The sequence below is a fragment of the Lepidochelys olivacea genome (genome assembly GCF_965140295.1).
Source record: "Lepidochelys olivacea isolate rLepOli2 genome assembly, chromosome: 1".
Lineage (NCBI taxonomy): Eukaryota > Metazoa > Chordata > Testudines > Cheloniidae > Lepidochelys > Lepidochelys olivacea.
Genome location: NC_140411.1, coordinates 259518063 through 259542612, shown reverse-complemented (window position 1 = coordinate 259542612; position 24550 = coordinate 259518063). Strand labels below are relative to the sequence as shown.

Genomic DNA, 24550 nt, shown 5'->3' with positions numbered 1-24550 from the left:
AGGAAGAGGTGAGGCAGGGGCTTTGGGGAAGGGGTGGAGTGGGGGTGGGGCTGGGGCAGAGCAGGGGTGGGAAGAGGCAGGGCTGGGGGCCATGGGGAAGAAGAGGATCAGTGGTTGGAGCAGCACGCAGCTGTGTAGGGCACCAGGAAATGTGGTGCCCCAAATTTCCTGGTGCCCTACACAGCTGAGTACTTTGCGTATGGGTAGAAACGGCCCTGCCTGTATCATAGGTCGCCTAACAGGGCAGTGGCATAACTTCATAGCCTGGAGTGCCTTTGGTGGGGCTAGCAGGTTGAGAGTCTTATCAGTCACGTTGAAACACTTAATTGTTTTAGGTCTAGCTAAAACCATGGGCCCTGTGAAGAATGCCACGTGCTCTGTACACAGGTCTAAGGGTGGGAATGGGGCTGTGTATATTGAAGCAATCAGCCTCACGTATGAGACACTGTCCCCCTTTTAACGCCAAAAATAAGCATCATGCCTTGGTGGTTTGGGGAGTTCATCCTTTGAGGCAGGGAGCAAATTCAGAAGCTCATGTGGGTGCTGACGCCCCTGGCAGTTCAGAGAGGAATGGGATTAGTAGCATTCCAAGATAGGAGGCAACCACCTTCACTGTGTACCTGTCTGTCTTGCACCCTGTAATTTCCCCACATAGCTCAGGCCTGACTGACTCCCAGATGGAGTTGGCCCAGCTGCAGCTTCCCTCACTGCTGCTGTCTGACACACACACATCCCTAGCTCCATGCAGAGGGCCCTTCTCTGTTGCTTTCTCCCTCCCTGCCTTCCCATCTCCCTTCTCCTTGTAAACATTTTCTGCCTCCCATCACAGCGGTGAACCCTCAGTCCTGTCTGCAGCCACTGTCCTTCCTAATAAATGCAAGCCCCATATCTCCCCCGAATTCCTAGAACCTTCCTCTTGCTCTTTTGTGCCGTCTCCAAGTCCCTTACAGAAACGCTTCTCAATCTGTGCCTTGCAATCACACCCCCCATACCAGCCAGGGTGAGGATGCAAGGTAGGATTGTCAGCAATTTGTATGTAGCCCATTCCTACTGCATGTCTCCAGTCTGCTGTTTTGAAGTGGAATTGCTTGGCCAGTTGTGACCAATCCTCTTCCAAATGCTGGGGGCATGCCCCTGAAAGCTTGTACCATTTTTACGGCACTTCTTTTGAAGCCACTTGAAGACAGCCTGTGCAAAAGGTGCTAGGGTGTCTGGGGCTGTGGGTCACTGTGTGAAAATTCCCTTCTCTGATGTTTAAGGCTTTGTTTTTCTCACTGCACTCTCCCATCTTACTCGGCAGGTCGCTGCGCCCCCATGAAGAGCATCTCCAGCAGCCTCAAGGAGACCATGAACCCTCATGACATCGTCCAAGATGCCATCCACAACTTCTCCCCCGCCTACCAGCAGTACACCCAGCAGTCAACTCTGGAGCACGGCCCTCCCTGGCGTAATGGCAGCCACATCATCTCGCGCTCCCACAGCTGCTCGGGTGCCCGGGACAATGAGAAGACCCTCCTGCTGAGCTCTGACGACGAGTTCTAAGAGAGGCCCCCTCCCCGGAGTTCCTCCCTGAGGCCAATGGCTGTAACCACCCCAGCGCAGCCTGGAACCTTCCTTCTATTTATTGAACCAGAATCAGAGGTCATGTCACTTCCTGAATGGTGCTCAGTGCAGAATGGGGCACTTCCCCACTTCTCAGTAGCTTTTGTGGGTGTGAGTGTCATGACTGGGGGTGAGGGGGGGTGTTGGCTGGGATTTCATCCTCACAAACCATTTTCTAAAGCAAAGATCAACTGGACTAGGTTTTTTCCCCTTCACAAATAAGTGTTTAAAAAGCACCAAACACACGTGGCAAAGGGGGAGCAGAGCCCTATGAAAGAGTGGACCCTGTTTTCATTTTCTTTTTTGTGGAGTGGGGGAGGGGTGTAGGAAAAACTCCAGGAAGTGAGGTCATATCCTCCCACCACTGGGCAAGCTTTGTGGAACATGATTGGCTGGAATAAGAAGTGGCCAAAAAAGCTTCTTTCTAGCTGAACAACGACATTACTTTGTGCTCCATTTTTCCGTAGTGGTTGATGAGGACACAACCTGCCCCCATTGTTCCCCTCTCTACCAGCTCCTCAATATTAATTTCTCTGTACCCTTTGGGCAGCATGATAGAGAGACACCTGTACGAATTCCTGATGACCGTATCAGACCATCAGTCCTATCTGCTTCTCTGTTCTCTATGGCCACTGTTGGAGGCCTCAGAAGGGAACCCCCTCCCATCCCCCAGTGCACCTGATTATGCAATATTGTACTTTAGAGGTGTGGGGGGAGTAAGTCCTGCAGGGTGGACTGATTTGAGCCATTTTTTCCTTTTATGGGTGAGGGGTTCTACGATCGCATGGATGGTCAGGCTTTCCGTCTCTCTCTCCTGCATTATAGAAGCAGGATTCCTCCTTGGCGTGTCTGGCTGTCCCTCCTAGTGAGTCTTAGCACCAGCCATACTCAGTAACTGAAGTTAAATATTTGTGGTTAGAAGTTAATATAATATATTCATTTGCAGAATTCTGGCCCTTCATTTCCTCCTCTTGGATTTCTGTGCAGTGGGGATATTTTAACTCTGAACAGTCTCTCTCTTAGATACCCCATCTCTTCTTTCCAGAGCTGTATCTTCCAGTTAAATTCCAGAACATGCACCTTCCCCACTCTTCTTACAGATAGCCTTCTGCCAATCTTGTCCATTGATTTGCCTTGTGAATTGAAGGCATGTTGCTGCTAGGATGGGATGTTAAATACTCCCTCCTCATCTTCCTCTTTGTTGTTCAGGGCTTAACTGGACTGGTTGGAGTTGTTTACACACTGCGGCCAGTCTGTCATGCATCTGGGTTTCCCATGATCCCTCAGGGTGGAGCTGCTACTGCACACGCTATAATCCTTGTCGTAACTGATGCAGTAAAGGCTTGAGCCAAATTCCATTGAAGTCAATGAGATTCTTTCCATTAACTTCAGTGGGCTGTGACTCTGGCCTTAAAGGTCCAGCAAGAGTGAGGAGAAAAAGTCCCCCGGAAGAGCCAAAAATCTTGCCAGGCACCAAGAAATGCATCTTATTGGACTTCCCTTCTGCTGTGGTTACATGTGCCTGCATTAAAACAGCCCACCGAAAGGGAACTGAAACCAGGAGGTTAACATTAAGCTGCTGCTTTTCTCCCAGCTGGGCCTCTGTTCATTCCTTCCGCTATCGCTAGGACCAGTTCTAAGCTGCTATTATGGCTTGAGGCCCCTTGGCTAGTTGGGGTCAGCAAGCACCCGCTCTGTTATCGTGTGTCTAGCCCCTCAGCTGGAGAGGCCTGATGGGAGGAACTAGGGCTTGACTTCTTTTGCATGTGGCTTCCCTTTCTCATCTGTGCCTTAATTTTCACACGCAAAGACCCCAGCAGCAGCACCCTCGGAAACAACCAATTCAGAGGCCTGTCTGGTTGGGGGAGAATGGATGCGGGCTGGAGGTGAGCCTGTTTCTCCTTGGGATGTCAATGCAGGGGTGGTTTGCGCTCCCCTTTTTGCTATTGAGAATATGCTAGAGGAGAGGTGGGTCTGTTCAGTGCAACACCTTCCGCTCCCCTACCACAAAGCTGACAAAGGGCCTGGGGACAATGTGGGGTGGGTGGGTTCTCTGAGGGGGTGGGAGATGGGAACAGGAGGTCTAAAAGCAAATGGGCTTCTGTAACTGCTAGGTTCCCCTCAACTTTAGTCCCATGCAATATAGTGTGCTGCTTTTTTTAAAAAAAAAAAATCAGTCATTGCTAAACTGAAACAAAACACGCACTAATTTTCAGGCCTTTCTCCACCTGCAATCCTACTGTCATGCAGGGCTGAAGTTCACACAGGCCTTCTTTCCAACGACCTTCACTTCACAGCCACCCCTCATCTCTCTCCTTACTTATTTTATATTAACTCTTTTTTGGGCGCACACATCCCCGCCTCTGTTTCTGCGGGGCTGTCCGGTCCCTCTTTTTCCAGCTGCCACATGTCCCCAACCCCCCATCCCACTTTAATTTATTTGTGGTGAGTCTCTTGATGTCCATCCCTTGGGTGGAAGGAGGTGGCTGAAGTTTGGAGTGGCCTGGGGGGGTGCCCTTGACCCTGAGATGTTCCAGCTTTGGGGACAGGTGGTTTTTTATTTCGTTTTATTTTAAAGCGGATGCTGCATATGCTGTGTTTAGGATCTGGATATTCTTGAAGCTTCCTGTGCTTAGTGGTTTAAAGTATAACACTTTTGGGACTAGCCGCCTTTGGAAAAAAACGAGGAATTTGGTAGACAATTGAGCCACCTCACAGCCAGCTGCCATATATCTGTTTTTAGCACTATACGAAAACCTCTCTGCAAAGCTTGCTGCTCTCCTTCAAGATGGGCAAGTGACGGAACGTGACAATGACTGGCTGGCTAATAAGAAACAATATTCAATAAAACTCAGTGCTGGAGGTCTAGGCTAATTGGCCCAGTGATCACATGTATCCAGCTAATGGTAGCCCAGAACCCTAGCACCCAGGACAGCCCCATCAGTAGGCCCTCAATGCTGCCCTCTCCCTCTCCTGCTCTCTCTCCCCTTCCCTTTTTTACCATGTAACATACCCATGGGATTTGTTTATTATTTTTCCATATAGAGTAGTTCTTTGTATATAAATGGCTGGGGGGAAAATGTATGATAAATAAGACAGAGTCACCTAGTTTTGTACTTATCGTGTATAACTGATGTGAGCTCAGCAACAAGCCGCTCTCTATTTTGGTCTTCGTGATGTTATAATACTCTGCAGAAACAAGCAAATACAATGACAAATAAAAATATATAGATAATATAGATTGTACTTAAACTGCCTCTGCCTCATGGTGTGTGGAGTCACCCCTCCCCCTCCATTTCCCCCCTTCATTCCCTGCGCTGATCTTGTGACCTCTTTTTTGCCCCTTGCAGTGGCCTGAGCCACTCAGGCCATGTCTACGCTCCCGCTTTTGTCGGTGTAACTTGTGTTGCTCTGGGGTTGTGAAAAAACCACACCCCAGGCGACATAAGTTACACTGGCAGAAGCACCGGTGTGAACAGTGCTATGGTGACAGGAGAGCTGCTACCACCACTCATGGAGGTGATTTTATTATGTCAACAGGAGAGCTGTCTCCTGCCAGCATAGAGCAGCTACACGAGCAATCTTACAGTGGCGCAGCTGCAGGGGTACAGCTGTAAGCTCTCTGATGTAGATATGGCCTCAGTCAGTAGTTCCTATCCTGTCAGTCTCTTTCATAAGACAAAAGCTCTTCACCACTCTCTGCATCCATCCATCTCCGCTTCCTCCTGGCAGCACCCAGATGTGATGGGGATGTGTGTGTGTCTAAACACAAGTGCTGAAGAGTAGCGGTACCTCAACAAGCTGAGCACAGGGCTGGATGGTAGAAGACCTGCTTTCTATTCCTGGCTCTGCCACTGGGACTGGTGTTTCCTTGGGCAAATCATTTGGAATAGAAATGGACCCTAATTTTGGGTGCCCAATGTGAAACAGGTGGAATCTGATTTTCAGATATCCTGAGCACCCACAGGTCCTATTTAAGGCATTGGGGGCTGCAGGAGGTCAGCCCTTCTGAGAATCATGCTGCCAGACCTGGCTCCCAAAATCAGTGAACATGTTGGCATGGATTTGTCAAGAACAAATCATGTCAAACCAACCTAATAATTTTCTTTGACAGGGTAATGAGCCTTGTGGATAGGGGGGAAGTGGTAGATGTGGTATATCTTGACTTTAGTAAGGCTTTTGGTACTGTCTTGCATGACCTTATAAACAAACTAGGGAAATACAACCTAGATGAGGCTTACTATAAGGTGGGTGCAAGCTGGAAGGGCATATCGAGTGGGGTCCTGCAGGGATTGGTCCTGGGTCCACTTCTGTTCAATATCTTCATCAGTGATTTAGATAATGGCATAGAGAGTACACTTAACAAGTTTGCAGCCAATACCAAGCTGCGAGGGATTGCAAGTGCTTTTGAGGATAGGATTGAAATTCAAAATGATCTGGACAAACTGGAGAAATGATCTGAAGTAAATAGGATGAAATTCAATAAGGACAAATGCAAAGTACTGCACTTAGGAAGAAACAATCAGTTGCACACATACAAAATGGGAAATGACTGCATAGGAAGGAGTACTGTGGAAAGGGATCTGGGGGGCAAAGTGAATCACAAGCTAAATATGAGTGAACAGTGTAACATTGTTGCAAAAAAAAAAGTAAACATTCTGGGATGTATTAGCAGGAGTGTTGTAAGCAAGACATGAGAAGTAATTATTTTGCTGTACTCCACACTGATTAGGCTTCAACTGGAGTTTTGTGTCCAAGGAAAGATGTGGACAAGTTGGAGAAGGTCCAGAGAGGAGCAACAAAAATGGTTAAAGGTCTAGAAAACATGACCTATGAGGGAAGATTGAAAAAACTGGGTTTATTTAGTCTGGAGAAGAGAAGACTGAGAGGGGACATAACAGTTTTCAAGTACATAAAAGGTGGTTACAAGGAGGAGGGTGAAAAATTGTTCTTCTTAACCTCTGAGGATAGGACAAGAAGCAATGGGCTTAAATTGGAGCAAGAGTGGTTTAGTTTGGACATTAGGAAAAACTTCCTAACTGTCAGGGTGGTTAAGCACTGGAATAAATTGCCTAGGGAGACCGTGAAATCTCTGTCATTGGAGATTTTTAAGAGCAGGTTAGACAAACGCCTGTCAGGGATGGTCTAGAATACAGCATCTTACTGTCCTCAGGCAGGTAGCTGCTGTCAAATTGCTTATGTACCAAGGGCTCCATCGTGCCTTCAAGGCACTGGGCCCTATGGGGGGCGGTGCAGAGGTGCAGCACTGTCCCAGAGGTAGCAGTGAGCTGGATTACACTCCAGGGAGGCTGGCACAGTGGGGGGTCAGATCCATGGCCCTGCCTCCTCCTTACCCCCTGTGGGGTAATGTGTGTCTCTGGGGGAGGGGAGGATTGTGTGAAAGCCCCTTGTGAGGGGCATGCCAAGGGTGGGATCTTTAGGCGGCACCCAGCTTTCTATGCTATACCAGAGGCCAGACCTCTCTTTGCCCTTGAGACGCATATGATTAGTGCAGATACATGGTCCAATCCCTACAGCCATTTTCACGTACAGCCAAAGTCTGCTCTCAGGCACATCCTTGTAGATAAGGACTGATCCCCATGCACTTACTCCAGATATGCACTCATATAACTGTGAGCAGAGTTTGGCCCTTAATTAAATTCAGGTACCAAGCAACATTAGGTGTAGTTATTAAATTAATCCTCTATAACTGTGGCTTCACAGGAGTAACAATACTTCAGCTCTAACCTGCCTCTCCCTTTTCATTAACCTTATTAAATACTATCTCTAGCCTGCATGGTCTGTAAGGTATCACAAACAGCTGATTGATTCCTTCTGCAGGTCTTCTCTGCATTAAAAACCAAATCAAACCTAATGGGAATATTTTCTAGTTGTGTATAAGTATGAGGAGATTAGGTATGAATCGCTCAGTTTCTCTTTGTTGCTTGCAATATATTTAATGGTGACTTCATAGAATCATAGACTTTAAGGTCAGAAGGGACCATTATGATCGTCTAGTCTGACCTCCTGCACAATGCAGGCCACAGAATCTCACCCACCCACTCCTGTGAGAAACCTCTAACCTATGTCTGAGCTATTGAAGTCCTCAAATCATGGTTTCTCTAGATAGTACTTCTAGTCCTGCCCTGAGTGCAGGGGACTGGATTAGATGACATCTCAAGAGCCCTTCCAGTCCTACACTTCTATGTGGAAACATAGTTCTTAACCTTCCGATGCCTCCATTTCCCTGTTCGTACAATGGATGATAATGCGAAACGCTTTGAGATTATCTGTTTATGGGAAAAGGGAAATATAAGTGCAACATATTACAGTAGGTTAACTGAGTTTAGTTTAAAATCCTATGCGCTCTGGTTATAGGCTTACTGATGTATTTTTGCCATGCGCTTCTAGCCAGCGTGAAATTGGTGATAAATGTGGTAGCTGGGTTACAGGGGGCCCCCTCTCTACTTCATATGGATGCATCCCCAAAGAAACAAGATGCTACTTATTGGAGCAGCCCCAACCAATAGTGAGACGACACTAGAGGAGGGATCCTGGTAGGCTGGTGGGGGCTGAGAACATGAATTCTGGCAGGAGTGCACTAGAGGCTGCTGCAGTGGGAAGCAGATGGAGACTGGATGTCAAATGCAGAACAGGTGTATGGATTCAACATTGCCTGGAGGCTGGGAACTTACCTGTGCACATTGCAAAGCTCTGTAGTAATCCATCCCACCTGGGCTCTGGCAAGCAAAAGTCATCACATGTTTGTCCATGTAGGTTGAGAGGATCCTTGTTTTCCTGTGGTGACGGCAGCTCTGTGGAATGTGGAACAGGTAGGACCTACTACCAAGCAGTCATTGACCTCTAGGTAACATTCCTGGAATTCCATCCTGGACCTGCTTTTCCTGCTGCATTCCCGCCACAGGGGCCTCCTAGCTCCTTGTAGGTTCCCCATCAGGAAGGGCCCTCTCCCATCCCCACCGCCCACTCTTTAGTCAATTAGTAAGGCAGTGTAGTCTCCTGGCTGCAAGGCTCCTGTATAGGCAGCAGAATGGACCCCACAGTGTTTCCCTCCCTGCAGCCCCCATGACTCTATGTACACCAGCCAATGGTCTTAGTATCCAGATCCTTCCACCTCAAAAACTACTGAAAGTTGTTGCGACCTGATTGTATTTTCCAGAGGCTACCTAGCTGCAATCAGGCTCCAGCCTATCCCTAGCAGGATGAGAACCCTGGCAGCCCTTGGCACTAATTGCCCCCTTCATTGGCACAATCAGCAGGAAGGCAAGGGCACTGAATGGGGCAAGGAGCCCAAATTGTCGTCTTGCCCCTAGGGGTGGCTGCTGCAGGACAGGGCTGAGTAGGGTTACCACTTTTAAATTAAAAAAGGCACCCCCTCCCCCCATCCACACACAAAAGGCAAGCCTGCCGCAACCCCAATCCCCAAGGTAACTCTGCAACATGCCCTCATCCCGCTTCAGCTGCCACTTACAGTGTGTAGAGCAGTGGTTCTTAACACATTTAACATTGTGGGCCGCTGGACCTCAGGTTGAGAACCACAGTGCACTCCTCCCCTCACAGGTGGACCCCTATGCCCAGCGCCTCCCGCCCAGAGACCCCTCCACAGAGTGGGGCCCAGAGTGGAGCCCTGGGCACGGTGGCAGGGACCCAGTCCCTCTCTGTGGGGCCGGGTGGCAGGCTGGACCTTGACCCCACAGGGCCAGCCAGCAGCCCCAACCCCGCGGGGCAGCCCCCAGACACAGCAGGGCTGGCCAGCAGCTCTGGACCTCAAACCCCAAACTGTACAGGGTCGGGCGGCAGCCCCAGACCTTGGACACCCTGGGACGGCTGGCAGCCCTGGACCCCCGCCACGCTGGGCGATCAGGCAGCTGGGAACCCAGACCCACCACACAGCTGGGCCGCAGCATTGAGCTAATTGGGCCACATGGGTTGAGAACCGCTGGTCTGGAGAGATTGATAACATACCAGTCTCCTCACTCTCACGTGACTCAAACCCTCTCTCGCACACACGTGCGGCATGCTTGCATGTTGATGGGCAGACAGCTGCTGTATTTTCACCAGTTTTGATCTGTTATGACTTAAACTGCAGAGGTGGGAACACTGCCGCATCTTTAGCCAGACACAGAAACTTTTAACAGCTATCCCAGTGTATTGCAATGATAATGCAAATCTTTAGACCCACATTAAAAAAAAAAAAAAAGACAGATTAAATTATTTTTCTGGGAAATGGCAAATCCATAAAAAAAAAAAAATGACCAGGCTGGTTGAATACCAGCCAGGTGGTAACCTTAGGGCTGAGACATGTTGTCTAGGCATTGTGTGCATTTGTGTTGCTGCCTCCCATGTTGGACCTGTCCTGTGTATAAAAGTGAAGTCCACCCTGAGGCCAGTCACTCTGACTCCTGCCACGAGGATCCACATTCACTAGTATCTACAACCCAAGTGTTTTAAAAGACCTCAGACCCCCAAATCATGTGATTGCACAGAACCCAAGTTCTTTTTATTCACCTTCTAGGTTCTGAGCACTTTGGGTGCAGCTGGTTCATGTACCAAATCTTTTCTGGCCAACTGGCAGGGCTAGTAACTTCTTTAATGAAAATGATATCTGCCATGCAAGCTCTTGACTCCAACAAGCAGGGCTTTGCGAAAAACAGCCAACCGAGAGTACCACAAGAGCTGGCAATACTTATTCAGTTTGATAAGGCCAGAGATCTGTTCTACAGCTTAATAAACTCACACCCTCGCTGTGGAAAAAAACTTGCTTTATTTGTAAAGTTACAAAATACAGAGGAGTCGGGTAGATCACTTACTGTACGTCAGAAAATAAATACCTTTTTTTTGCTCTATATAAGTATAAGATAAAATGTGATTTGCATATATAAAATATAAAGTACGGCTCTGTACCAACATCCTGGCTGTGCCGAGAGGCGGAATGGCAAAGAGGACGTGAAAATAACTTACATTCGTGCAATAAATAAACCAAAGGTGGGGAAGGGGAAGGGAGAGGCTAACCATGGAACCTCTCACAAAGTACACTGAGGCGGGGAGGGGAAAGTTTGGCCACACCTCTCTGGAGCTGGCTGCGGCACTGTGGTGGGTGGCAGGGCAAGCTGCAGGGACCACCAACCCGATGTGGGGGAAATGAAGGGGTTAATTACCTAACCTAGCAGATGCCAGAATGGCGACTGCCTGGCATTACCTTTACTGACCTCTATGCTGTCTGTGTTTATTTATGAATCCGCCTCCTTCCTGTGCCCAAGCTCCTATTTGAATGATACTGGAAAAGGTGCCCGTGACTGGTAGGGAGCGGGGAACTATCCCCTGCTCCCTGAGCCACCACCTGGGCTCTCCACCTTCCCGCTTTCCCTCAACTAAGGGGTTGAGCCAGCCTGGCTCCGGGGAAAGGGCACCGAACTGGGAGTCAGGAGACTTGGCTTGTCAATTCCCAGGCGTGCCCCCAACCTGCTGGGTAACGTTGGGCTAGTCACTTCACCTGTGTGCCTCTGCTTCTCCCTCCCTTCCCCCCCCTCCCCCCCAGAGGGTACGCTCTTGGGGGCAGGAGCCCGCTCCCCCTCTGTTTGTACAGTGCCTAGCACAACAAGGTGCCAGTCTTGGTGGGGATGTCCAGGTGCTACTGTCATGTAACTAGTAATTTTATCTCCACTACAGCTGTGTTTATTTCCTTCCTGCTGGCCTTTTGAAGAGTCCCACCATGCCATGGAGGAAATGTCACCATTGGAAGGAAAGGGTGTGAGCATGTGTGTAAGCAGAGATAAAAGGACACTGCTCTCCTCCCCCTGTCTCTCCCCCCACCCCTAAAATTCCATCTTTAAAGCTAAAGAATCAAATGTGAGCGGCCAACCCATTTCAACTGGTTACTGGCTCCATCTGCCTTTTCAGGCTGTGCTGGTTTTTGTATGAATGGAGCCCGCCCAGCAAAAACCAGATTGATCCTACAACTTCCTTCTGCGTTGCTTATCTCTGCAGCTCATTTGGCAATTGTGCCAGCTCCCAGTTACGTAACCAGGACCGAAACGCGCTGTGCCTCCTTTGTTCTTTTCAGGTCTTCTAAATGCTGCGGTCACAAAACGTGATTGAAACAGTCTCTCCTCCCTCCTGTATTTCAAACCTAGTGCTGCTGCTATCCAACTGCCTCACTTGCTTTGTTCCTCTTTCTAGTGTCTCTACTCTCCCTCTCTTTCCTTCTCTCTCTCTCTCTCTCTCGCGCCCTCTTTTTTTCCCATCCTGGTCTCTCTCTCTCAAAACTCACTTCCTTGCCGTGCAGGAGATCTTGGAAATTTAGCCCCACTGCTAAACTTAAATTCACCCCTGCAGCTGAGTCTTTGTATTTCTAGTGTGCTCATCACCCTGATGTCTAGCCCAGAGCTGAGTTGTAATGGCCAGGAGCTGAGCCAGTCCTGACACGTGCTACAGAGAGCCTGTTGTCTCTCCATCATGCACAGGCTTGTCCTCTCTTCCCCCCCCCCCTCCTCTCCATTAAACTGCAACCTCTCTTTCTCCCAGCACTACCCTAGCTCCTCTTAATGCCCAATCCCTGGAGGACAGGCTTAACTCAGCTAGCAGAGCCTTTGCGATTTGCTCTCAATAGCAGTTGTTTCGGGGCCTTCCTGAAAAGGTGTGGGGAGGAGATCCAGGGGTTTCTGTGGCAGCTTGAGGAAGTGAAGACCCCCGGAATGCAACTGACAAGGGGGCAGGGAGGGTTGCAGTTTATCTCCCTCACGGGAGGCCACAACAGAAAATCTGAAATAGAAGGGCCAGGGTTAGGGAAAGAGGGCAGCAGGGTTTTGGCAATTCCTGGCTACTCTCTGGATGGGTATCCCACCCCCTGCTCTGTGCTTGACAAAGCAGAACAGGTCCTTGGCCTGCCTCCTGATTCTCTCCCCCTGCACAATCTCACAGACCTTGGCGTCAGTGGGAGCTGTACCCCTACCAATAACAAATGGGAGCAGTCTCTGAGCCCCTTGTGTAAATACGGGGGGAGGAGGCACCGATGAGCAGGAGTAGCTAAGAGGAAACTTTTTATAACAGTACATAATTGGTCAGGGAGGGAATATTTAAGCTAGGAGATTCCTGTTGGCACATTTTCACCCAGCTTGCCAAGTTATGGGGGGGGCTGAACTACTGCTTGGTTCAAGGAAGATGGGAGCAGTGGGGAGAAATCGAGGGACCACTTGTTTTAAGGTCTTCAAGTCAATTCTGTCTCCTGCAGGGATTGTGGGAGAAGCCAGGGCAGCCGCTGTCCATTCTGGGTAAAGAGCTGGGCCCAGCCATGGAGGGAGGACGCAGTTCGTGGAGGGGTCGGGTGGGCACTAGGAGTATGTGGCCTGGTTGGTGCCAGATTTGACAATGGTGATGACGCTGGCGGTGGCCACCTTGGCGGCAGAGCCATGGGCAGCGACTGTGCGGGCAAAGCCCTGCAGCGCCTCGTACTTGCCCCGCAGGGCGTCCAGCTCCAGGCGCATGGCAGCGTTCTCGCGGGCCAGCTTGTCCACCTCCCGCTCCAGCTCCGTCTTCTGCTTCTGCAGCTCCTCCTTCTGGCAGACCCGCTTGACCCGGCAGCTGGCCGCGTAACCGCGGTTCTTCAGTGTGCGCCGGCGTTGCTTCAGCCGCGCCACCTCCTCCTTGGAGAGGCCCCGCAGGTGGTGATTCAGTTCCCGCACTGACAGCCCCATCAGCTCCTCGTCCGACAGGTGGGGCGTGTTCTCCCCCAGCTCGCGCTTGATCTGGCCACGAGAGGACAGCGGGTGAGCAAAGAGTGCATTGGAGAGAGGGGGAGGGGTGGGGGAACAGAAGAGAGCACAAGGTGGGGAGGGGGGCTGGAAGGGGGGACAAGGGGGCCATGGCCCATCACTTTTAAAAGTGGGAGGGCTATGCCCTCCCCATTTTTACTGGCTGTAAGGGGGAGTGATGGGGGGAGGGGCAGAGAGGAGCGAACAGGGGACTGAGGTCTTGGGGGGGAAGAGAGGCAGCGCAGGAGGCCTTGGGGGAAGTCGCAGTGTGGGGGCAGGGCTTTGGGGAGAAGAGGTGGCATGAGGGCAGGGGCTCGGGGAGAAGGGGCGGCGTGAGGGCAGGGTCTCGGGAAGAAGGGGCAAGGTGAGGGTGGGGCTTCAGGGAAAAGGGGCGGGGCATGGGCAGGGCTTCGGGGAGAAGGGGCGGCGTGGGGGCAGGGCCTCAGGGAAGGGGTGGTGTGGGGGTTGGGGCCATGGTTCAGGTGCCAGTGTCTCCCCCACTTTTAGGGCCCTTCCTCTGCTCCTGAGGGTAGGAGAGAGGAATGGAGGGAATAGGGATGGGGGAGCAGGGAGAGAGGAGGTGATGCTGGCTGTGCTCTTTGGTGCGAACTCACTCGTACCTTCAGGGCCTTGCTCGATAAACTGTCTGTAGACATTGTCTCCTGCAGTCGTGCTCCCCAAACGAGGACCCTGCAAACAAGCCAGAGGCAACATGTCACTTCCCTCTATCCCTGTTCATTTCATGCCTCAGGCTCCGTTAGTAGGGGGAGGGGAGAAGACAGCCTGGCCCTACAAATTCCTCCCACATCCTTTCTTTGCTCCCCAGCATTTCTTGCCCCAGCCCCACAAGCCTGGAACATAAATCACTTGGTCCCTTCCCCAAGGACATGTTCACGGGGGTGTGGGTGCATCCTCTGTCCCGCTAGAGAGATGGGGGTTAGGGAACCGCAGAGACTCAGCACTGAATTAATCAGTTATTTCATTTTAAAAGCAAAACATTCCAAAATTCCTTCCTCTCCCTTATTTCCCCCAAATGACCAGCAGCAACCAGAACCCAGGGCTCCCTCTGAGAGCCCCCACCCACCCACCAATGCAGGTTATAGACAGGTTCCCCTCTGCCCCACGCCATCCGTCCATGAAATAGATGGGCCCTGCCTTCACCAGAAACTGCAGGAGGGCAAGAAGTTTCCTGACTGACAGGAAACGTGGTAGGGAGGCAGCTGGTGGGAGTGTCATTGAAATGTCCCTGCCTGGAAAGGAGGGCTAAAGGGAAAGTAAAAGCAACACAGGCAGCAGGACCAGAGATCAGCAGGGAGGCCGGGGAAAGGGGTGTTTGGCTGGTAGGGTTGTGGCATAACCCATAAAACTGCCTGGGGACTCTGTTCTTCCAGGCCCCCCTCTCACCTGTAGGCACCTGGCCTGCCCTGTCTGGCTCAGTGGGCCCTGGAAGAGATTAAACTCCCTCCCTGGATCTTGAGTTGGGAAGGAGACCTTTGCTGACAGATTGACAGAGCCCCACAGATGAGTGTAGGAGAGGGAGGGCCGGGGACAAAGGCAAGAGGCAGATGGATGAAGGCAGGTTTGGGGGTCGGGGGCAGGCATAAGAGAAGGGATCCACTGGGGGAGCTGTGCATGTTGCTGTGGCACAGGCCCCCACAAAACTGAAGGGCAGCCCCACTACAAGATCAAGCACCAGGGGACCCAAGCCGGGGACCCAAAATCAGTGTTTGAGTCTGGCCAGGAGGAGTGGGGGAGACCAGGCGGCCATTCAAAACTTACAAACTTGTCTGAAATACCCCAGTCCTGTGCCCTAGAGTTAGAGGATTTCAGAGGAGTCCCTGTCACAAGCAGCGCAAAGGGCTCTTTCAGCCTCCCCAGTACCCCTCAAGAGCCATTCAGGGTGCACGTGTCTTTCTGAGCCGTCTTCCCCCACCCTCTGGGGACTGAGCTGGCAGAGGTGAGCCACGGGTCTTTCCCACGGACAGGCCAGCCATAGAGGGAAGGAGTCACTCGCTTTGTTCTGCTGAGACATGCCCAGACATGATACTTGACTGAGCCCACGACCTGGGCAAACCAGGCTCATGGAGAACACTCTCCACAAGGGCCCAGCACTGGAGGTGGTAGGGGACTGAGGCACGTCCCTTTCACTCCTGAATGCCAACCGGAGCCCTGGCAGCAAGCAGGACGTCACCCCAGGGGTTCATGTAGATGCCACAGGGAATGGAGGAGGCAGTTCTGAGCTAGGAACAACTGCCAGGGCACATCAGGAATGGGACAGCTCCCTCAGGGGCTGCTCTGACTGCCCTGTGGCAGGCAGGGACCTCTTCTGGGGACCAGAGTAAGACTGTGACACCCCCCCACCCCCATGAGGATACAAATACAGGCGCTCACGTAGGCCTGCATGTAGAAACACCATCCAGATTTCCACCTGGCTGAGCGGTATCATTCTCTTTACCTGCCCTAAACTGCTGCAGAGTAGCCACCTTCCATCTCGGGGGGCGGGGCAGAGTGAGCCCTATCTAGAAAGCATTTGGGATAGAAGGCACTAGAAATACGGACACTTTTTTTGTCCCACCTACATGCACATGGGTCTAATACAGAACAAGGATGTGCCCAGATGTACCTGCACAATCATGCGCAAGTTTGCCACCTGCCCTGCCTGTGAAATGTGAGCAGAGCCATGAAGCCAGGGGCTCTGACAAAGCCCATCCTCAAACACACACGGAAAGAAACGAAACACTGTCAGAGCCAGGAATCACCTCATTTCATGGACACCCCATGCTTTCTGCCCCACCCTCCCATGCTGGAGGCTGGCGCAGAACAGGTAGGTGGCAAAGACTCCTCTGCTCTGTGGCTGAGTGAATCACATGTCTGGAGAGTCCCAGAGGAGGAGGAGCAGGAGTGAGGGAGGCAGCAGGAGTGTGGGAGGGAGAAAAGCCATCTCACTGTGATTCAGCATAGAGAGCAGCAAGGTCACCAAGGCTATACATGCCCCCTTCTCGTAATTCTCCCCCTGCGGCAGGGTGGAAGGGAGGGGAAGGATTGCAAGGCTGAAATGTGACCATGATTATCATGAAACAGCAGCCATACAGCGCTGTGAATTCACCCAGCAAGACATGTTCTCTGTCCCAATGAGCTTCCAGTGTAAGCTAGACAGGACAGGGGCGACAGACCAGGTAAGCAAGGGTGTGAGGGCTAGTGATAAGAGAAAGAGGAGGTGGTGTTGGAAGAGGTGGCCTTGAAGGCAGAGAGAGGCTGCCTGATGGTTGAGAAGAGGCAGACTGCTCCAACCGTAGGGAGCAGAACAAGGGAAGGTGGAGAGACAAGAGCATGAGAAGGAGCCCTAAGGAAGAAAGGGTTGGGAGAAGTATAGGGAGTGAGGGAGAACGAAGGGGAAATAAGAGCAGAGTTGGAAGCAGGGGGTGGAGTATGCAGGGCCCCTAGACATGTGGGTGAGGAGCTGGCATCAGATACAATAAGAGACACACTAAAAATGGGGGTCATGAATGGGGTGACATGGTCAGAGCAACAGGAGAGGTGGACAGTGCAATATTTGATTGTCTGGAGGGGGCAGGCACTGTTAGAGGCAGAGGCCAAACTGTAAGACGTTACAGTAACTAAGACAAAAAAATCAGAGCCTCATGTAACCTGAGTTCATTGCAGCTGAGTACGGAAATGCTCGTCCGGGCTCAGTCTGCCATTGTCACAAGTGAAAGGACTTTAGTTCAGATTCACAAGAATAGTCACTTGAGACGCGCAACTTGAGATGCCCACTGTCAGAGACAGGAGACTGTGGAGTTGGAGACAGGTGTAGAACTTCCCTGATCTGGCGAAGATGGAATCAGAGACCAGGAGCAGGCCCCCACTCGTGGATATCAGAGTCTGTCCAGAGTCAGTCTTCTGCTACTTTAAGAAGCTTGGGTGAGGTGTTAAAGCTAAGATACCTCGTGCACATCAGGAAATTCAATTATCTGGGTACCCCAGTGGCATTAACTCAGCTACATTGTGCCTCACACGCTAACGCAGAACATTAAACACCATGTTTAGCTGATCAGTGTTTTTCAGTCCCTGACTTTTCCCACATCTTGGAATGACTATAAATTATCTCCTGTCTGCCCTGCTTTAGGGGCGTGATTTAACACACACAAGGGACAGGGAATTCAGGCCTAGTCCTCCAAGGTAGTTAGCTGCCAAACTCCCATGCTTCAATATTCATGGTTCCAGCAGCAACCCCACTTAGCTGGACGCTGCTCCCATTGAACTCAGGGGCAAAACTTCCATTGACTCCACTGGGTACAAGACTGGGCTCACTTTGTTGATTCATGCCCAGCATTGTCGCATGTAGCTCCACTGGTCTTAGGATAAGGCAATAAAAAATAAAAATAAAAAAGGTCCCCCCCCAGAGAAAAGGAGGTTTCCTAGGTAGTGTCTTCTCTTCCCTTACTACCATCTGGAGGTGGCGGGAGAGTTGTAATTCTGTGATTTGATGGGGAGAGAAGAGACCTGGCACCTAAAGGTGCCTCGATACCATTGTGATGGATGTACTAAAAGTAGGCAGATAAGCTGGTTGACACTGCGTGGGAGGAGGTGGCAATGGTGGCAAATGTGTGGGGATGGGGTAAAACTATTGCGAGTAGCATCTAATTCTAGCAGTGATTCCCCATTGGGACGGTGCACTAGACTGTCCTAGTAGGGGAAAACTGGACCTTTTCCCCTCACTCTGCACCAGGTTTTGAAGGGTGAGCAATAGCTGCACCTGAAGGGAGGCATCTGCCTGGAGAAACCTCCATTCAGTGTTGTGGGAGAGGGAGAATTCCAAAGGGAATCCCTCCCCAACCTACCTCAGTCGAGGCAGATCCCAGCAATGTTGATTATGTTGGGCGCTAAGCAGCATCCCAAACACTGGAGGAGGATGGAGATACCAGTGTATGACCTGTGGGTGGTAGAAGGGGGTACGTGAGGTTCAGAAGAGGAACTAATGAGTGTAGCGAAGTGGGAGGGTGTGACTGCCTTAACTGCTATTTCCTTGCTTTTTATGGCTTGTATTAGCAGGATTCACAGCCTAGCAACCTTACCTCCAAGTATTTGTGTGGGATCTGATATAATAGTTGTCATGTGATAATGAGTCGCTTAATTCTAACATTGAACATGAAGTAAGTATTAACCCTAAGCTACTCTCTCTGCTTCCCTATAGAATTTCTGCCTCGAACTTTCCCCTGCCCTTCCTGCCTGGCTTCCTGCTAGAGATTTAAAGAAACAGTACACACATATCCACACAAGTATGACCTGTGCTTAATGTATACTCAGTGATAGTCATTAAAAATGCAGCATTTGCCCACAAGTCATCACATGTTGGCATGTGTGACAGTGTCATTTCCCCCCTAGATATCCTTAGAATAAGAAATAAGCCTGGTACTTGTATGGCATCTGCTGGCAAATGTAACTAGCGCCTTTTATCCCAAGAATTCAAAGTGCTCTGTAAATTCATTTCCAAGCTATGCTGTTTACACAGGGATGATCACTCCGCCTGCCACTGAAATGCAGTCACCTCTGGGCCCAAACACAGCAGCTGCTCAACAGTGCACAGCAGTACTACACAATAATTCAGGACAGAAGGCAAACAAAGAACAATATCTATCCAACCGAAACCTCAAAGGGAATTTAGGGGCTAAATTTTGCAACTGTTGCATAGCTAACACTACCACTGAAGTCAATGGGAGCTCAAGACGAAGCAAAGAACACAAGATGGGGTCCTTGTGGTTTACCCCAGGTGGCATTTGGCTGTGATTGTGTATCTCTGAGGTACAAAAAAATGGGATATCTGGGATGATCCTGAGCCCAAAAAACTGGACAGTGGGCAGTGTGTACTGAGCACCCATACCGATTTCCCAGGACAACTACCTTAAAAAAGGGATCATCCTGTGAAAACCTGGACAGACGGCAATCCTAGATTTGGCCAGGGTAGAAGGAAGGGCTAACATCTCTAGTCTTATTAAATGTGCCAGCGGATTCTCAATAGATCAGGGCCTCAGTTGTACCTCTCTTTCACTCACACACATACATGCCCCACACACAGTTAATTTGCGCCATGAGTAACTTCTCTGTTATTGAGAGATTTCCTGTCTTCACAGCTGTCTAAGCTCAGCAATGGGTGTGTATAAAACAGACATGAATGCACACTCACAGAGACACTCTGTGCTTTTGAGCATTTTGAGCACTCTGATCCTCTCCAGTGCACCTCTCCCCACATGCTTCTCTGAAGATAAACCCCTAATATCCCAACCTGATAAAACTATGTCCTTCACCAGCCACACTTTCGCCCGCCTTGATTTCAGCTGACATCAACCCTCCCTTTAGCTGTACACACGCACTCCTAAAATAAACGCGCCACAGAGAAGAGCTGTATCATTCAGGCTTTTTATCCTTCTCTGGGCACAAGGAAAACAAAAAGCCCACACTGGTGGGATGCACACATACACAGCCAGGAACATAAACACACCACCCCAAGCTCTTTGAAGACTGTAAACATCCCTCCTATGGAGGGCTGGGAAAGAGATAAGCAGAGTTCTCACTTACTGCGTGCGTGCGTTGGTTCGAGTCTTTGTTGGTGCTCTCCTCCCTTCTTTATCCCCTTGGAGATCCTTTTTCTTTATGGTTATGCTCTGTAACCTGCTTGTTTGAAGTTGTTGTCTGGCGAGGAGCTGGGCTCTGGGCTGAGATCTGCTGAGTTGTAATGTGAGTTTCCTGGAATTACTCACTCACAGGATTCTTTTCATTCATAAAAACACAGTCATGCGATGACATCATTGTTTCCCCTCCCTCTCTCCCCATCTTAGCGAAGGGCACAGCACAAGCGTTGGAAGCGACAGGAAGCGGCCATCTTGGTGCTGGGCATTAATCTTAAAGGGCCAAGTCCCTTTGTTCTTCTGCGTATCAATAACCATTATGACTTTTGGCATTAATAATTAATAATGATATGTGTACTTTTCTAAGGAGAGATGATTTTGTTGCTGTTAAAGCATAGCACTGGGAATCAGAAGATGCAGGTGGTAGTCCTGACTTTGTCGTTTGGGCAATATTACCTCAGCCGCCTTGTCTTTCTCATAGCCTGGCACCAGCAGGGCTGCACTGCACTGCATACAACAATGGAAGACATCGAATGTTACCATCCAAAATGGAAACTCCACAACATGAAGAAGAAAAAAAGCGAAACTTAACAGCATTACCTCACCTTGTCGCACTTGGGCAAACCCACCTTGTCGCACTTGGGCAAACCATTTAGCCTCTCACGTTTCCCCTTTGTGAACTGGGGATATTGATAGTTCCCCCTGCCACCCAGACTTCTTGTAAGGCTAAATTAATTAACCTGTGCAAAGTGCATTGATCTCCTTGGGTGGAAAGCACTGTAGCAGTGGGCATTATTATTATTGTGTTATTAACAGTGTCTTGCATCTGAGGACTTCAAAGCGCTCAAGATTAGGAATGAATTTTAAATGGCTTCTTTTAAAATGTTGGATGAGTATATATTAAAAGTGGAGAAGAAGGGGAACCATTGTTGCTTGGTGGTGGGGGGGTTTGTTTTGTTTTGTTTTGTTTTTTGAAGAAAAAAGAACAGGAGTACTTGTGGCACCTTAGAGACAAACAAATTTATTAGAGCATAAGTTTTCGTGGGCTACAGCCCACTTCATCGGGTGCATAGAATGGAACATATAGTAAGAAGATACATATATACATCCAGAGAAGGTAGAAGTTGCCATGCAAACTGTAAGAGGCTAATTAATTAAGATGAGCTATTATCAGCAGAAGAAGACAAAAAACTTTTGTAGTGATAATCAAGATGGCCCATTTAGACAGTTGACAAGAAGGTGTGAGGATACTTAACATGGGGAAATAGATTCAATATGTGTAATGACCCAGCCACTCCAGTCTCTATTCAAACCCAAGTTAATCGTATCTAGTTTGCATATTAATTCAAGCTCAGCAGTTTCTCGTTGGAGTCTGTTTTTGAAGCTTTTCTGTTGCAAACTTGCCACCCTTACGTCTTTTACTGAGTGACTAGAGAGGTTGAAGTGTTCTCCTACCAGTTTTTGAACGTTATGATTCCTGATGTCAGATTTGTGTCCATTTATTCTTTTGAGTAGAGACTGTCCGGTTTGGCCAATGTACATGGCAGAGGGGCATTGCTGGTACATGATGGCATATATCACATTGGTAGATGTGCAGGTGAATGAGCCCCTGATGATGTGGCTAATGTGATTAGGTCCTGTGATGGTGTCACTTGAATAAATATGTGGTCAGAGTTGGCATCAGGCTTTGTTGCAAGGATAGGTTCCTGGGTTAGTGTTTTTGTTGTGTGGTGTGTGGTTGCTGGAGAGTATTTGCTTCAGGTTGGGGGGCTGTCTGTAAGCGAGGACTGGTCTGTCTCCCAAGATCTGTGAGAGTGAGGGATCATTTTTTAGGATAGGTTGTAAATCTTTGATGATGCGCTGGAGAGGTTTTAGTTGGGGGCTGAAGGTGACGGCTAGTGGTGTTCTGTTCTTTTCTTTGTTGGGCCTGTCCTGTAATAGGTGACTTCTGGATACTCTTCTGGCTCTGTCAATCTGTTTTTTCACTTCAGCAGGTGGGTATTGTAGTTTTAAGAATGCTTGATAGAGATCTTGTAGGTGTTTGTCTCTGTCTGAGGGATTGGAGCAAATGCGGTTGTATCTTAGAGCTTGGCTGTAGACAATGGATCTTGTGGTGTGTCCTGGGTGGAAGCTGGAGACATGTAAGTAAGAATAATGGTCAGTAGGTTTCCGGTATAGGGTGGTGTTTATGTGACCATCACTTATTAGCACAGTAGTGTCCAGGAAATGGACCTCTTGTGTGGATTGGTCTAGGCTGAGGTTGATGGTGGGATGGAAATTGTTGAAATCAATGTGGAATTCCTCAAGGGCTTCTTTTCCATGGGTCCAGATGATGAAGATGTCATCAATGTAGTGCAAGTAGAGTAGGGGTGTTAGGGGACGAGAGCTAAGGAAGTGTTGTGCTAAGTCAGCCATAAAAATGTTGGCATACTACGGGGCCATGCGGGTACCCATAGCAGTGCCGCTGACTTGAAGGTATATATTGTCCCCAAATGTGAAATAGTTGTGGGTGAGGACAAAGTCACAAAGGTCAGCCACCAGGTTAGCCATGACATTATCAGGGATACTGTTCGTGATAGCTTGTAGTCCATCTTTGTGTGGAATGTTGGTGTAGAGGGCTTCTACATCTATAGTGGCTAGGATGGTGTTTTCTGGAAGATCACCAGTGGATTGTAGTTTCCTCAGGAAGTCAGTGGTGTCTCGAAGATAGCTGGGAGTGCTGGTAGCGTAGGGCCTGAGGAGAGAGTCCACATAGCCAGACAATCCTGCTGTTAGGGTGCCAATGCCTGAGATGATGGGGCATCCAGAATTTCCAGATTTATGGATCTTTGGTAGCAGATAGAATACCCCTGGTCGGGGTTCTAGGCATGTGTCTGCACAGATCTGTTCCTGTGCTTTTTCAGGGAGTTTCTTGAGCAGATGGTGTGGTTTCTTTTGGTAATCCACAGTGGGCTCAGAGGATAATGGCCTGTAGAATGTGGAGTTAGAGAGCTGCCTAGCAGCCTCGTGTTCATATACCAACTTATTTCATAATGATGACAGCACCTTCTTTGTCAGCCTTTTTTATTATGATGTCAGAGTTGTTCCTGAGGCTGTTGATGGTGTTGTGTTCAGCGCGGCTGAGGTTATGGGGCAAGTGATGCTGCTTTTCCACAATTTCAGTCTGTGCACGTCGACGGAAGCACTCTATGTAGAAGTTCAGTCTGTTGTTTCGACCTTCAGGAGGAGTCCACACAGAATCCTTCTTTTTGTAGTGTTGGTAGGAAGGATTCTGTGGGTTAGTATGTTGTTCAGAGGTGTGTTGGAAATATTCTTTGAGTCAGAGATGTCGAAAGTAGGATTCTAAGTCACCACAGAACTGAATCATATTCGTGGGCCTGGAGGGACAAAAGGAGAGGCCCCGAGATAGGACAGACTCTTCTGCCGGGCTAAGAGTATAGCTGGAACGATTAATAATATTGTTGGGTGGGTTAAGGGAACTACTGTAGTGGCTCCTGGTGGCATGTAGCAGTTTAGATAGTTTAGTGTCCTTTTTCCTTTGTAGAGAAGCAAAGTTTGTGTTGTAAATGGCTTGTCTATCTTTTGTAAAATCTATCCATGTGGAAGTTTGTGTGGAAGGTTGTTTTTTTATGAGAGTATCCAGTTTTGAGAGCTCATTCTTAATCTTTCCCTGTTTGCTGTATAGGATGTTGATCAGGTGGTTTTGCAGTTTCTTTGAAAGTATGTGGCACAATCTCTCAGCATAGTCTATGTGATATGTAGATTGTAATGGATTTTTTACCTTTAGTCCTTTTGGTATGATGTCCATCTGTTTGCATTTGGAAAGGAAGATGATGTCTGTCTGTGTCTGTACGAGTTTTTTCATGAAGTTGGTGGATTTCCATTCCATACGGCTAAAGTCAGTGCCTTGCATAATGACAGGAAAGTATTTTTAATTAGAGGCAGGCGTAATCCATACCAAAAAATGGAAGGGTTCACCCATCCCTTCTGGAGTTGTTATATCAATATGTTGTGTGTGTTGAAAGACACATCATATAGGGATGACATGTCTAAGATTACTATAAAAAGGAATTTCCTACTGCCTCTAACAGCACGCCTTCCTTCTACCATTTAGTGCACCAGTCATGGGGTACTGAGATTATCTGGTCACACGACTTGCCTGAAATTTACTGAGCAGTCGCAATTTTCCAACATCTGGCCTGCTGCCTCCAAGTTTAGAGGACAATGAATGAATCTTTTGGCATTTATTTGGGGTCTTGTCATGTTACATTGGGTGGGGATAAACATTGCAACACAGCATTTAGTTCTGCATGGACAAATACAGAAAGGAAGGAACTGTAAAGGGGATGATTCCTGGCTAATTTCAGCCATCAGAACATCATGGTTTAGCTTTTCTCTCCTTTACAAAATTAACCTGTAGTAATGATTCAATGATGACAATGATGTTACTGAAGCATTAGGCCAGGACTGCAGGGTAGTATTGTGTTTCTTTTTTTACCAGGGCTTCTGTAGGGGCAAGGTTGCGGAAGATTGGCGAGGAGCTAAGTGGTG

General features: G+C 49.2%; 2 protein-coding genes across 4 annotated transcripts in view; one reads left to right on the top strand and one right to left on the bottom strand.

Moving 5' to 3' along the window:
* TMEM184B (transmembrane protein 184B) overlaps positions 1–3637 on the top strand; it is a 40704-nt gene extending 37067 nt beyond the window's left edge. For all 3 annotated transcript variants that reach the window (XM_084642337.1, XM_084642338.1, XM_084642336.1), the window contains one exon: positions 1301–3637. In XM_084642337.1, the coding sequence (XP_084498463.1) occupies positions 1301–1542 (242 nt within the window). In that variant the 3' untranslated portion in view covers positions 1543–3637. The remainder of the gene's footprint in view (positions 1–1300) is intronic.
* Positions 3638–10370: 6733 nt separating this feature from the next.
* Positions 10371–20177, bottom strand: MAFF (MAF bZIP transcription factor F). Its single transcript, XM_084617971.1, has 3 exons — positions 19950–20177; positions 13994–14063; positions 10371–13367 (listed from the first exon to the last, which is right to left on the bottom strand). The coding sequence occupies exons 2-3, from the start codon at positions 14027–14029 to the stop codon at positions 12954–12956; spliced, it is 450 nt and encodes a 149-aa protein (XP_084474097.1). The 5' UTR covers positions 14030–14063; positions 19950–20177; the 3' UTR covers positions 10371–12953.
* Between the last annotated feature and the right edge of the window lie 4373 nt (positions 20178–24550).

Coding starts and splice junctions, on each gene's coding strand:
- MAFF (XM_084617971.1), bottom strand. CDS start 14,029: ATGTCTACAGACAGTTTATCGAGCAAGGCCCTGAAG. Junction 13,368..13,993: donor TATCGAGCAAGGCCCTGAAG/GTACGAGTGAGT, acceptor TCTCGTGGCCAG/ATCAAGCGCGAGCTGGGGGA.